Source organism: Anabrus simplex, chromosome 10, assembly GCF_040414725.1.
Source record: "Anabrus simplex isolate iqAnaSimp1 chromosome 10, ASM4041472v1, whole genome shotgun sequence".
Classification (NCBI taxonomy): Eukaryota; Metazoa; Arthropoda; class Insecta; order Orthoptera; family Tettigoniidae; genus Anabrus; species Anabrus simplex.
Window position 1 is genome coordinate 51,942,897 of NC_090274.1, and position 14,575 is coordinate 51,957,471.

Consider the following 14,575-nt stretch of genomic DNA (forward strand, 5'->3'; position numbering starts at 1 on the left):
GGGCTCACTATTTTCTTTTATATTCAATGAAGATATTTATTGATATTGCAACATTTGCTATAAGTTTGGTGTTTCTACATCTGTGACTTGGAGAATACACAATAAAAAAAAATCATTAACTTGAGAAATGTTGGGGAAGGGAGATTCAAATGAAATATAAAAGCAAAAACAATGAAAAATAAAGTTAGAAAGGAATGAAAATTAAGGAGATGAAGCAAGAACTTAAGTCTAAAATGCATGGAAAAAGGGGGGGAAAGGATAGAAAGAATATAAAGGACGATGAGAAAAGACTACATATGAAAGAAATAATTAAGTTATGGATATGCATTAACAGGCAGTTATTCATCTACTTTCCGGTGCAAATGATGCAGTTATAAATTCATCCAAAATTTCCTCCAAACCCATTAATCACAGGGGACATTAGCAGGATACAGTAAAAAAAAGCCCAGAAATTCCAATGGAGCTTATAATTATGGTATTTTTTTACCAAAATATATTTTGAGCCAAAAAGTTATAATTGCAAAGGCCAAGGTCTCACAAAAGGACCTAATTCCAGAAAAGCTCACAACACTTTCCTTGCTACTTATTTAAAGTTGCACTAACACATCAAACGTTTCTGGTGCTGGAGGGATGGGAAAGGAACAGTACTGGGAGGGTACAGCCACCCTCGCAAGTGCTGATGGTGTAATTCAAATTGACTACCTCCTGACAGCAAGCATGATTCTAACCACATGGCCAAATTGCCCAGTCATATCTGCTTCATATGACTGCTGTAATGGGACATTAGCACTAAAGCCAATGTGCATTTAGCCTACCACTGGTTACTCTACGCTTTTCAGTTGTTTGCTATTATGGTACAACCTCGATTATACATTCCCGGAAACTATGTTTTCCCGTATTATTCATTCAAATTACATAGTCACACGAGCATCCTAATTAAAACACATTGTAAAAATCCTGTATTATCCATTCCTCGAAGAAAAGAATTCCCGGATGAACCGTCCAGAAATTTCAGTCCCATAAACGCTAAATCCTCGATCATGTGTTTTCCAAGAAACCATATTTTATGAAAGAATGGCTACGGCATACTTACAGATCTTGGTGTTAACGTCCTGACATTGCGGTAATTTGAGGAAGTACTGTACCATACTGGAAAAGCGATTGGCGGTGAACTTGCATAAGAGACCATCTTAGCATCGCATTCGGCTGGTATTGTTCAGAGAATTCTCGGAAACCATAAAGCAGAGAGTATTCACAACAACTGGAAGGAGACAGGGCGCATTTTGAAAGCTCTACTTGAAGACGGAACAAAGTCACTGGGCTTTCAGGCAGGAATCGAAACGGCTCCTTCTTAAGTAACACAAATTTAGTACCGGTATTTTAATATTATCGTATACGATTATGTTATCAAGACCAGAACAGATGTTATACCTTACGTACATAAAGCCATGGGAGGTTTTGGAATTGATTATGACTGTTTTGGTCCTAATATAAGCCTGGGAATTTCATGTTTTTGTGTTAAAATATTATAAAAACCGCACACCTTACATTTAAAAGCTTTCAATCATTTCGTACTTGTACCGACTTGTACGGCGAGCGCACATTCCAGCTGAGCTCAAGGTCATGAATAACTGTAATTGTGGAAGTATTAATGATATTTTTTCTCCTTCCAATTTGATTATGATTAGTGACAGTGAATATAATGCATTCCAGAACTTGAGAATCGATACATTCAAAACCATATTCTCGAGTTCAACATAACCTTTAAAAGTCGATATAGGCCTAATTTATGTGGTAAAAGATTTCCGTAAACTATGAACAGTATATCGGTGACCAAATTACAATGAAAGGTATAAAAAAGGGATTTTTCTATCATGTTGGGCGCTTTTGCATCTAATGTGTTTTATTTTATTAGATTACATACATACATACATACATTATCATTATAGACTGTTATGCCTTTCAGCGTTCAGTCTGCAAGCCTCTGAGAATTTACTAAACGTCGCCACAATCCTCGATTTGCAACTAGTGTTGTGGCCTCATTTAGTTCTGTACTTCTTATCTTTAAATTGTTAGAAACCGAGTCTAACCATCGTCGTCTTGGTCTCCCTCTACTTCTCTTACCCTCCATAACAGAGTCCATTATTCTTCTAGGTAACCTATCCTCCTCCATTCGCCTCACATGACCCCACCACCGAAGCCGGTTTATGCGTACAGCTTCATCCATCGAGTTCATGCCTAAATTAGCCTTTATCTTCTTATTCCGAGTACCCTCCTGTCATTGTTCCCACCTGTTTGTACCAACAATCATTCTTGCTACTTTCATGTCTGTTACTTCTTCTAACTTACGAATAAGATATCCTGAGTCCACCCAGCTTTCGCTCCCGTAAAGCAAAGTTGGTCTGAAAACAGACCGATGTAAAGATAGTTTCGTCTGGGAGCTGACTTCCTTCTTACGGAACACTGCTGTTCGCAACTGCGAGCTCACTGCATTAGCTTTACTACACCTTGATTCAATCTCACTTACTATATTACCATCCTGGGAGAACACACAACCTAAATACTTGAAATTATCGACCTGTTCTAGCTTTGTATCACCAATCTGACATTCAATTCTGTTGAATTTCTTACCTACTGACAACAATTTAGTCTTCAAGAGGCTAATTTTCATACCATGCTCATTGCACCTATTTTCAAGTTCCAAGATATTAGACTGCAGGCTTTCGGCACAGTCTGCCATTAAGACCAAATCATCAGCATAGGCCAAACTGCTTATTACATTTCCACCTAACTGAATCCCTCCCTGCCATTTTATAGATGATCCATGTAAACTACGAACAGCAAAGGTGAAAGATTACAGCCTTGTCTAACCCCTGTAAGTACCCTGAACCAAGAACTCATTCTACCATCAATTCTCACTGAAGCCCAATTGCCAACATATATGCCTTTGATTGATTTTAACAATCTACCTTTAATTCCATAGTCGCCCAGTATGGCGAACATCTTTTCCCTCGGTACCCTGTCATATGCTTTCTCTAGATCTACGAAACATAAACACAACTGCCTATTCCTCTCGTAGCATTTTTTCAATTACCTTGCACATACTGAAAATCTGATCCTGACAGCCTCTCTGTGGTCTGAAACCACACTGGTTTTCATCCAAATTCCTCTCAACGACTGATCGCACCCTCCCTTCCAAGATGCCAGTGAATACTTTGCCTGGTATACTAATCAATGAGATACCTCGATAGTTGTTGCAATCCTTCCTGTTCCCTTGCTTATAGATAGGTGCAATTACTGCTTTTGTCCAATCTGAAGGTACCTTACCAACACTCCACGCTAATTTTACTACTCTATGAAGCCATTTCATCCCTGCCTTCCCACTATACTTCACCATTTCAGGTCTAATTTCATCTATTCCTGCTGCCTTATGACAATGGAGTTTATTTATTATCCTTTCCACTCCTCAAGCATAATTTCACCAACATCATTTTCCTCCTCCCCATGAGCTTGGCTGTTTGCAACACTACCATGATGATTTCCTTTTACATTGAGAAGATGTTCAAAATATTCCCTCCAGATTAGAGAACTAAAAACTACTTGTGGTCGACTGTTGTTTGGCTTGGAGTTACAGGAATTAGGTTTTTTGAAGAGTTTTGGCTGATCAAAGTTGATGAACTGAAAGAAGTTTTCAGAGGAAACTGACAGTTTCCCCGGTAAAACTGAATGTAAAGTTTCAATATAATTAATTCGCGTACTGGTAATTAATGTTTGAAGCTCGTCTCGCGGTCTAACTTCCCTGCCTCTCACCTGCAGGGCCCAGGTTCGATTCTTGGCCAGGTCAGGCATTTTTACCTGGATATGAGGGCTGGTTCCAGGTTCACTCATTCTACATTTAGCTTTAATTGAGGAGCTATTTAATGGTGAGATAGCGACTCCAGTCTAGAGAGCCAGGAACAACAGCCGAGAGGATTCGTCACACTGACCATGCGTCACCTCGCAATCTGCAGGCCTTCAGACCGAGCAGCAGTCGCTTGGTAGGCGGAAGGCCCATTGGGGATGTAATTTGGTTTGATTTAGGGATGTTTGTAAGATTATAAGCACCAGTATATATATTTCATTTTCGTGACGTTTAGTCAAATTGTTGATGGTTCATTCGTTCCCGGATTTTATGTTTTCCTGTCTTGTACGTTTTTTTCCTGCGGTCTCTCCTGAAACAGAGAATCAAGGTTCCACTGTACACAGTATTTTAGGGCCCTCAATACTCTAATAACAATGAAGCACTAGAGAGAAAATTTGAGTCATTCAGAACCAAACGGAGTACGTCTAGTTTAGGACACAACACAAGACTGAAGATGAAACTCCTTCCAAGTTAAAACAGAGCACATAATTAAAACATTTCAAGTTATTTATGGTAAAACTGCATTTTTTAAAACTATTTTCTTTACATCGCACCGACACAGATAGGCTTTATGGTGACGATGGGATAGGAAAGGCCTGGGAATGGGAAGGAAGCGGCTGTGGCCTCAATTAAGGTACAGCCACTAGCATTTGCCTGGTGTGAAAATGGGAAACAAAGGTTAACCATCTTCAGGGATGCCGACAGTGGGATTCGAAACCACTATCTCCCGGATGCAAGCTCACAGCTGTGCTCTCCTAACTGCACGGCAAAACTGCATTTACACAGCACAAATATTTTAAATCACACTTCTGAAAATCATACGTCAGAGTAACTTACCGTATACTCTTCTGAAATGTGAAATCTTGTAGTAATGTGCAATTTTGTTGTATGTATTGCAGCAAAACAGGTTACCAGCATTGATTTAAGAGTCATTATTAGTTGCTATTTTATGCTAGTAGATGTAACTAAACACAAGCAAGATTATGTTTGTTAACAGAATGTTTTACTCTTCTGTTTTCTAAATAATTTATGGCAACGATAAGATAGGACAACACTAGGCAGGAAGTAATAATGGCCGTAATTAAGGCAGAGCCAGACCATTCATATGGTTTGAAAATGAGACACCACTAAAAATTATCTTCACAGCTGACTAGAGTGGGGTTTGAAACCACCATCAACCCCAAGCAATCAAACAATGTCAAGCCTTTAACTGCATAGAGAACTATACAACGTACAGTTATATCTATAACCCCAACCACAAAGACAATATATTTCATATCGATACACTGAACAAGATTTGAACTATTATATTTGTACATTTTTCATTTGTATTCGGTTAAAAATGTATTTCCTGATATACTTCAACAATGATCCAAGACATAATCATATAGACTTAGTCCATATCCAAACGTACATTTCTTATAAAGCAAAACGCATGAACTACGGAAGGTCATTCGGGATCTCTGGTAATGATTTTGCAGGCCGCTGGCGGCACTGTTATCAACTTGAGCATGGGAAAATGGAGAGAGATGATTCATGTCAGTATTGAGAACATGTGTCTACAGTTTTGTGACATTAGCTGCAACGATACTTACGTGGATTGATCCTGACTGGGAGGGCTACGTAACAGCCCTTTCCAATGCTGCTAAATATAACTATTCTGCAATCCAAGGAATGTGCAAGAAGCGTGATGTCTTGATATCAAAGTATGGGATTAGTACTGTATTGAGTAAATAAGGCAAAGGCCAACTGGGCTTAATTCCAGGGGGGAAAAAGAGAGGCAAATTCATGACCAGCCACCAGCTATACCCCAGAAGTGATGAGGAAAGTGAAGGCTCTTGTCTCAGATGGTATCCCTGCCCCACAAAGGAGTATCGCACACAAGTTGGGGATATCTGTTTCAATAGTTAACACCATAGTCAACAAAGACCTGCAATTAGAAAAGCAGCATAAGCGCAGAGTTCACACGCTGTTGCCTCGTCACATTTCGGAACATTGCACAAACACAAGAAAAATGTATGACGGCTATCTGGCTGGGGACAGATGGAAAAATATGCTGACATTAGACAAAGCATGTGTGTACCTCAGTGACTGTAACAAACCCTGCTTGGTCTACTACCCCTCTAGAGACTAAAGAAATTATCATTGTATAAAGAATGCCAGGAAAGAAATCAATATGATCATCGCTGGATACTGCTACAATGACAAGTTAACCATTTGCCGTGTCACTAATAATGTGAAGATGAACTTAACATACTATCAGCAAGAGGTTTTAATACCCATTTACAACACAGACAGCCCAGCACTGGATGGGAGGGCAAAAAATCAGGCATCAGATAAAGCATCCAGCCACACCTCATTCGACTCGTTTGTTCTTAGAGAGAATGGAGATGGAAAATGGAATCCATAGAATTCCTTTTACTGACATTAAAGTGAAGGAACTCTGTGGGTCACCTGTGGACTTCTGTCCATTTGGACTCTCATAAAGGGTCTTACGAAATAAATGTCCATGCACTATCAATGGCCTCTGGAAAGCCTGTCAGGAGAAGTGGGATAAGATAGACATACTAGCGCTGCGAAAAAGCTTGGTGCAATGGAAATTATGTTGTTGGGCTATAGCTAGAAATGCTTGCTTTCCAACTGAGCATGATCATTGGCTGGAGACATGGATTTCCATAAGCTAATTACCCTTCAAACATCGTTCCCAAACATCTCGAACAACCTTCTGTATGTAACCTGTGAAACGCTACAAGTTCTAAAAAACATTCTCCAGTTCTGTAGTAAAGAATGAGATATTCTGTGATATTCATTCACTGTGGAACATACACTTTTTTTTTGTTTCATTTTCTCAAAATGTTGATTTTGGAATTACTCCCTTCAGAATTTCCAGCCTTCATTTAGTATTGAGAAGAATTAGAGATAAATTACTGGTGGTCACAACTAGATCATGCTGACCTCTGTATTGTTCATATTATTAGGTATATATATTTGCAGTTAAAAAATTCATAGAAAATGCATTGATCTATTAATGCTACAATTATGAAAAACTGTTGTAAAATGATTAATATTAGTACCTTCAACTTTTAAACCTGAAGTAACCTTCAGTGAACTGCCTTTGATGAGGTTGGTAAGGGAATGAAAATCATTGGACCGGGTGAGTTTGCCATGCGGTTAGGGGCGCGCAGCTTTGAGCTTGCATCCGGGAGATAGTGGGTTCGAGCTCTACTGTCGATAGCCTGAAGAGGGTTTTCTGTGGTTTCCCATTTTTACACCTGGCAAATGGTGGGGATTCACTTTAATTAAGGCCACTGCCACTTCCCTAAGCCTTTCCTATCCCATTATCACCACAAGAACTATCTGTGTCAGTGCAACATAAAGCAAATTTTAAAAAAATCAAAGGATATTGAATAAACAGATGCAGATAATATGATATTTGCTGACAGGAATAGAAAACCTAAATGAGAGAAGTGATAGGAATAAACAAAGATGGTTTGGACATGTAAAATGGATGGATGAGAAAATAATACCAAAACAGATGACGAAGATAAAGTTTGAGGGAAAGAAAGCAAGAGGGAAACCCAGAACAAGGTGAATCGACTCAATAAAGAGAAGTGCACGAAGAAGAAGATGAAGAAGAAACCTGTACTAGGACAAGATGGAAGAGGAATGGCCGAAGGAGGTACAAAGGTGGAGAAGTGCTAAAAATGCTCTGACCTGGCAGGAGCTGGATAAGGGGAAGCTATGACAATACTTGGTGACAGGAGACTTTAAAACCTTTTTGAATAGCAACAATGAAGTAAGCAATGAGAGCAGAAAAATAACATTAAGGAAATAAAATTAATGGAAATCAACAAACAGAAAACGATCAAGGCTGTTATCACCCTAGACAGCATCACCATTGACAGTAACTAGGATGCTGCCTATCAGAAGAATGAAGTCCAGATGTAGAAATAAAAACCAGAAATGTAATTCAAGGAGTGTACTTCTGAAATTAAGACATATTGCATCCAACTGTCTAGTCCAATTCAAAACACTATGGTGTCTCATGAAGTGTCAAGTGTTACTGATGGTGCTTACGATGCAAAAGGATGAAGACTACAAGCCTCATTATCAAACAACAAAAAGACTTTTAAAATGTGGATGTATCACAAAATGTACAAGGTAGACCTTCTCACCAATAAGGAGTTATTCTATTTTGCCTGGAAACCATGTGGAGTTGTAACCCTTACAAACATAGGGAAAGCAATAAGTTTTGGTCGAATCTTCAAAAATGACAAATAAAACCTGATACGAATGATTACAGGAGTCAAGATAAAACAGAAACATCAACAGGGAAAGGAAAGATAATCTGCACACAAAACCTCCCACTGTGATACTACATCACTGATACAGTGAATGCAGAACAACCGAGCAAGTTGGCCGTGCAGTTAGGGGCGCGCAGCTGTGAGCTTGCATTCGGGATATAGTGGTTTCAAACTCCACTGTCAGCAGCCTTCAAGATGGGATCTGTGGTTTCCCATTTTCACACAAAAGGCAAATGCTGGGGCTGTACCTTAATTAAAACAATGGTCACTTCCTTCCCACTCCTAGCCCTTTCCTACACTACAGTCGCCAAAAGACCTATGTGTGTCGGTGCAACGTAAAGGAACATGTAAAAAAAAAAAAAAAATGTGCAGAACAGGACAACTTATTCTACTCTGATCACTAAATTTCAGCAAGGAAATGGTACCGGAGAACACTAGGAAAGCACACATCATCTTTTTGTCCCCCACACCGACTATATCTACAGGATAGGCGAGAAGTCGCCATGCACCTGTAACTGTTTAGTATCAAGTGTTAGTGTGAAGCCATGGCAGATGTGAGCGATAAGAGTTACACTATTGAGGAGCAGTTAGTGGCAAGTGTGTGGGTGCACGAACGACAACATACAGTACAGACAAAGAGACAGATTATGCGAGCATTCCAGGAAAGATTTAATAAGGCTCCACCGCGAAAAGCACCACTTATGGATTGGGACAAACGTGCTTTTGCCTTAGGAAGTGTTAAAGACAGGCCGCGGAGTTGAAGGAAGAAGGTACGAGAAGAAACGTGCTAGAGTCGAGGTAAACGTGCTTCGGAACTCAGTATACCATGGCCAAAATTGCAAGATTAGATTTAAAAAAAATACCTTTTCGACTGATGTTTGCAAACGAGTTATCAGATAGAGACCGGAATGAACGCGTTTTAGCATGCCGTATTTTGTTAACCAAATTCTGAGATGCAGTGAACCATGTTAAGGTTATGTTTTCAGATGAATGTGCTATTTATCGCAGCTCACGTCCTAGAAATGTTGTCGTGTAGGCTAAAGAGAACCCTCATTATAGAGTTGAGTTGGAAAGGAACCTGCCTCATGTAATGATATGGGAAGCAATGACAACACATCTGCTTGGACCATACATTTTTGAAGGGGTTGTGAATGCCACAAATTATTTACACATGATACTAACAGGGTTAATACCCCAGCTTGAGGAAAGGGGCCTCACAGAATGCATATGGCTGCAGCAAGACTGCTTACTATGCTCTTGCAGTGCACAAATTCCTTAACGAAAATTTCCCAGGACGGTGAATAGGTCGCGGTTCACTAGCAAAACTAGATCCTTTGAAATGGCCACTGAGAAGTCCTGACCTCACCACACCTGACAACTTGTTGTGGGGAGTCATTAAGGCGCATGTATCTGCATGTCATTATACTACAAAGGAAGAATTGCGTAATGTTGAGGATGCATTTCCCACTATAACTCTGAACATGCTCAGAAATATGTCAAGATGAATATGGAGGCGTACAGAACAATGCTTACAGCATGATGGGGAACATACAGATATACTGGACACTTCATACGCAAGTAACATAACTTAAATTAAAAATTCACAGGGGTACGGAGACTTCTCGTCCACACTGTGCATATAACCACACAAAAACTGGCCGTCGTAGATGACGTTGTTGAACAATCCATTTGTTTGAAATAGGATGAACATATTGTGCTGGTGGTAAGATCCCTTTGTCCACCAGTTATCTATAGTTTACTAATATTCTCATGTTTTGAGAATGTATAAAGTTAAACATTTCTTTGCCAGCCAATTTCTGTCAGGTTGAATGTACATAATACAGAAGTATGTTGAACACTTACTCATGAGATGAACTTCCACTGTTCTTACACTCTTCTTCATGAGCTTCTCTGATTTCATCCTATGGAAAATAAAGAACATGACTGTTCAATTATATCCCCAATCTAATAGATCATGAGGGAGTTGTATCAAAGGGAAGGGACATAGTGGTTAACCACCCAAAAGATGCCTTGTTCGAACACAATGGACCTGTAAAGAAGAGTCATGAATGATTTCTAGTCCTCAGGGAAGAAATTTACCAGGGTAGAGCTGGAGAGTACTCTTATGTCACATTCAGTCAACAAAAGATGGCTGACTTATCATGATGACTACTCACATCTATCTGATAATATACATGCACTCATCATTACTCCTTTAGTTTTGAATATTGTAAAATGTCTTGAGCAACACATGCACTGGAAAATTCATGATATTTTACATGACTGGACATATGACATGTAATTGTAACATATCTGCATCACTCATTGTCTGTTCAGGATAAATGCTGGTCTCTGTGGCAGCTTCAACAAAATCAGTATTACCAAAAATTAAGTTCCATGAAGTACATCCTGGAGTGAAATGTCAGTGATTTCAACCTCAAGGGCCTGAATGGTGTAATGTTCTCAATCAAGAAAGTTAAATTATATTCCCCACTGACAAGTTAAATTTTTCATTACAAGCTACCGGCATCAGGCATTTTAACAAGTGGACGTATGTGTGTCTCCTAGAGGAATGTCACTATATGGTATCACAAAGAAGCCTTTAGTGGTGTCTCAAAGGTGCACTAGATGCCAAAATCTTGGAAATGTATGGGAATACAATAATGAACCCATTATTATACAGCAGTAAAACATTGCCAAATTCTTATTTGAAAAGTAATAAAGTAAGAAACTAATCAGCTTTAAAAAGTCATGATCAACTATAGAAAATGTACAGCTCTGTTCCATAAGTTGGTATGGTGGCATCACTGACCAGGGAACACTGGCAATGGTTAGGTCTCTGATTGTGATGAAACTTGGAAAAAACATTGAGGTAAACATGAAAGGAATTCAGCATTAATTTTGGGTGCCGACATTCATTAGGGCATTAACTAACGGGCCTAAAAGTTGCAACATTTCAAGTTCTGTGCGAACAGCGATGAATTCCTGCTGGCCAACGCTTAGCCGGCATACTGCCAGCCTTGTACCACACCTCCGCCCCTCCTTCTAGTTCGTCGTGGCACGTTTCCCTTCTCCCCGTCTGCTTAGCTGTCGAACAGGATTGGTGCTACACTGTGCTGTCTATCAGCCTTCCTCATAGCTCTCCTTTATAATTCCACATTGTATTAGTCAGTTTACTTTTTTTAAATGTTTATGAAAATGTTTCCGATGATTCCTTAGGTGAAATGTCATCGAGAGTGTCAAAATTATTTTTCATCTTCAAGCAAATCACGGAAGTGACGGTGAAGAAGATCCGCTGAACTTTCGGGAGCTGCAGCTTTATGGCGCGATTGAGGGTGAGTGTTAAGCAGTCAACTGTTTTCAAATAGGTTTTGACGCTCATGGGATGATGTCACGCTGCGTATCATAGACCGTAATAACATAGGTTGAAGCGTGGTCTTTTGCGCTGCATGTGAAATTTTAGGTTTTAGTTTTCAGCACTGAACCGTCTGATACGTTCATACCGATAACTCTCTCCTTTGTTTTTTTTAAACAAACATTTGTATTTTCCATTGTTTTTGTCAATAAATATACATAAAACAACATGTGTTTTGATTATTTTTATTTTATTTTTCAGAGCTTATAAGTTACTGTCTTGGAGGTGACAACCTCTATTTGGAGGACGTTACAAGTTTGACGTAAGGTCTGATCAGTTGGAGGAAAATGAAAAAGATATTGGCAAGAGCGAGACAGAACTGGAGAAAAGCCAAGAATCAACTACTGGAGGAGTAGAAAATGGAAAAACCTGAAATTTGCAACTATGCAAAAGAAATTCCATTGTTTGCATAGTGAAGTACAGCTCTCCACCTGGAAAAAAATTGTGGATGAAGGAGGCTCTCTCCGAGAAAAATTTTGTCTTATTGCGATGCATTGCAAGGAAAAATTTGACGCGGAATACCGTACGTCCACCATCCATGATGCACAATCAAACAGTAGGCAAAGCAAAGTGCCCGATCTCGAGGGATCCATCCAGTCCTCAGGCTGGTTGTACAACTTAAGGAAAAAAATTGGAATCACATCCCGAAAAATTACTGCCGTGACAACAACAAAAAAACTTGATAGGGAAACTGACGTTATAGTGAAATTACATGTGATAAATGGTGGAAGATAAAATGATTGTGGAAGACGTAAAAGAAAAAATACAGTCACACGGCCCATCACATGTTTTTAACAGTAACAAAGCAGCGTTAATTTAGAAATGTACAATGGCAGAACGTTATCGCACCAAGGAGAAAAGTTGATTAGCACTGTAGTCCAAGGAATTCCATCTACTAAGCACAGCTACAAGATTATGCCTACCATGTCAGCAGAATGTGAGCTACTCTCCTATTGCTACTAGTTTTAAAGGAAAGAAATGGTGTTTCTTGTTCCCTTGTTAAGAAAAGAATGTTTTCACACAAAACTATTAATGTTGTGTGCACCACGTAAGGAAAGATGGGCAAAGCAGAAGTTCAGAACTGGTATGATGACATCTTGAAAGCAAGTTTACACCCTTGACAAAACATTTTATTGTTAGTTTCTTTCTCTGACCAAAATGTCCTTGTTCATGGCATGGACGTAGAAGTTATGACAATTCCAGCCAGCACTACAGCAGTTTGTCAGCCATTTGACGTGTATGGGTTTCAGATTTGGAAAACGTATACAAGACAAATTTATTCCAGTCTGGACTTATGAATACCGGCATGATTGCTGCACCAACGTAACACCATCTTAAAGTTGCCATCACAGTTACATTTAGAGCTGACATCTCCTTGATTCAAAAATATGTGGAAATACTCCTGGTATCACACTGGGTACCTTGATTATCATCCTGGACAATTAGAACACCTGATAGTATATTCCTTTGACAGTGTTGGCTTGGTCCGTTCTTTGTGCCCAAATACAGTTTTCGTCAAATATGCTTGGTGTACAAAGGACTTGTGCGTCAAACACTTCTACGAGGAACAGCACTATTGTAAAGTATACTTCCTGTGATAAATGTATGGTGCCTGTGGTTAATTGTGTTTTGTTTCAGTTTTCTTTTCAGTATTTTTTAATGCTTCGAATAGACCAAAGATTGTGTTTTTGTTTACTATCAGTTTTTCATGGGGAGTTTGCCTGCTGTAATGTATAAGGATTCATTTATTGTGTTGTAACTTTTTGTTGTTGTACCAGTTTGTACAAGGGACATTTTAATTTTTATGTACGTAACTGCCATTGTACTGAGAGGACTGTAGTGTGATAGTTTAATATCAGTACTTGTTGAATACATAGACCTTCATAATCAATAACGCAAAAGTACCGGTAAAGTAAGAATACAGGTCTACCTGTGATTGCTGTATATCTACTGTATATATACCAGAACATCTTTTATATTCTTCAAGGTTTTTCTTATTACATCAAACTTTACTACATTCCATGTCATACTCACATCAAAGTTGTCTATGCATTGAATTGATTCATATTCGGCAACCATTGCTGCAATTGAAATGTATTGTGTCTGTCACTGCAAAACATAAATAAATCGAAGCACAAATAAAAACATTCTAACTACATTCCTTATACCAGAGTATGTGATACGGAAAATACCAGTAGTTTCAAATTCAGAGTTTATAATTGTTGATGTCCACAATTTCGTTTTGTTATGACACAACTGATAGCGTACACAAAGTGGGGGAGGTGAGGGGGGTGACATAAAAAGGTTTGGACTTGCAACCAGGTTTCGGTATCCCGAGATACCAAATCTCATTACATTAATTGAGATCCTCTATCTGGGCACGTAATTTCTTTAAATAAAAAGATATAAACGTTGTTTAAAGGTGATTTAATTTAATTAATTTCATATGTATGTAAACTCTAAAGGATACTACCAACTCCTTTAAGGTGGTTGTAGAAGTAAATAATCATTTAAGCATAAGTCGGACGTGATACCCCATCCCATGTTTGACCACACTTGATAGTGCATAACTCGGGGTTGTACCAACGAATGTGACAACTCACCGGAATTAGCAGGAATGAAAGTATAAAATTTGAATAAAATATGGGTATGTTAGTTGAGGTTATTTATTATCATTATGTGTAAAAAGGAAAGTTATTTAAAGGATTTTAATAATTATAGTACGAAAAGAAGCAAAGTATAGCACTGGTCCCGATCAACAGCTAAGCAGCCGGCAAGCACAGGGAGAAGGGGAACGTGTGGCGGCGAACCAGTAGGAGGGGGAGGGGAGGAGGTGCTGAGGTGTGGCACAAGGCAGGCAGTGTGCTGGCTCAGCATTGGCCAGGAGGTATTCATCCCTGTTTGCGCGGAACTTGAAATGTTGCAACTTTTAGGCCCCTTAGTTAACAACCTAAT

General features: G+C 39.1%; 1 protein-coding gene across 2 annotated transcripts in view; it reads right to left on the reverse strand.

The window, feature by feature from the left end:
• The window catches only part of LOC136882038 (zinc finger protein 235), a 71,121-nt gene that overhangs the window by 24,523 nt on the left and 32,023 nt on the right, over window positions 1-14,575 (reverse strand). The window contains exons 5-6 of one of the 2 annotated variants that reach the window (XM_067154539.2): window positions 10,069-10,127; window positions 4,105-4,211 (exon numbers count right to left, since the gene is read on the reverse strand). In XM_067154539.2, coding sequence (XP_067010640.2) covers window positions 4,133-4,211; window positions 10,069-10,127 — 138 coding nt within the window. In that variant the 3' untranslated portion in view covers window positions 4,105-4,132. Of the gene's footprint in view, window positions 1-4,104; window positions 4,212-10,068; window positions 10,128-14,575 lie in introns of those variants that run through there. The other variant, XM_068229506.1, reaches the window with a different exon arrangement.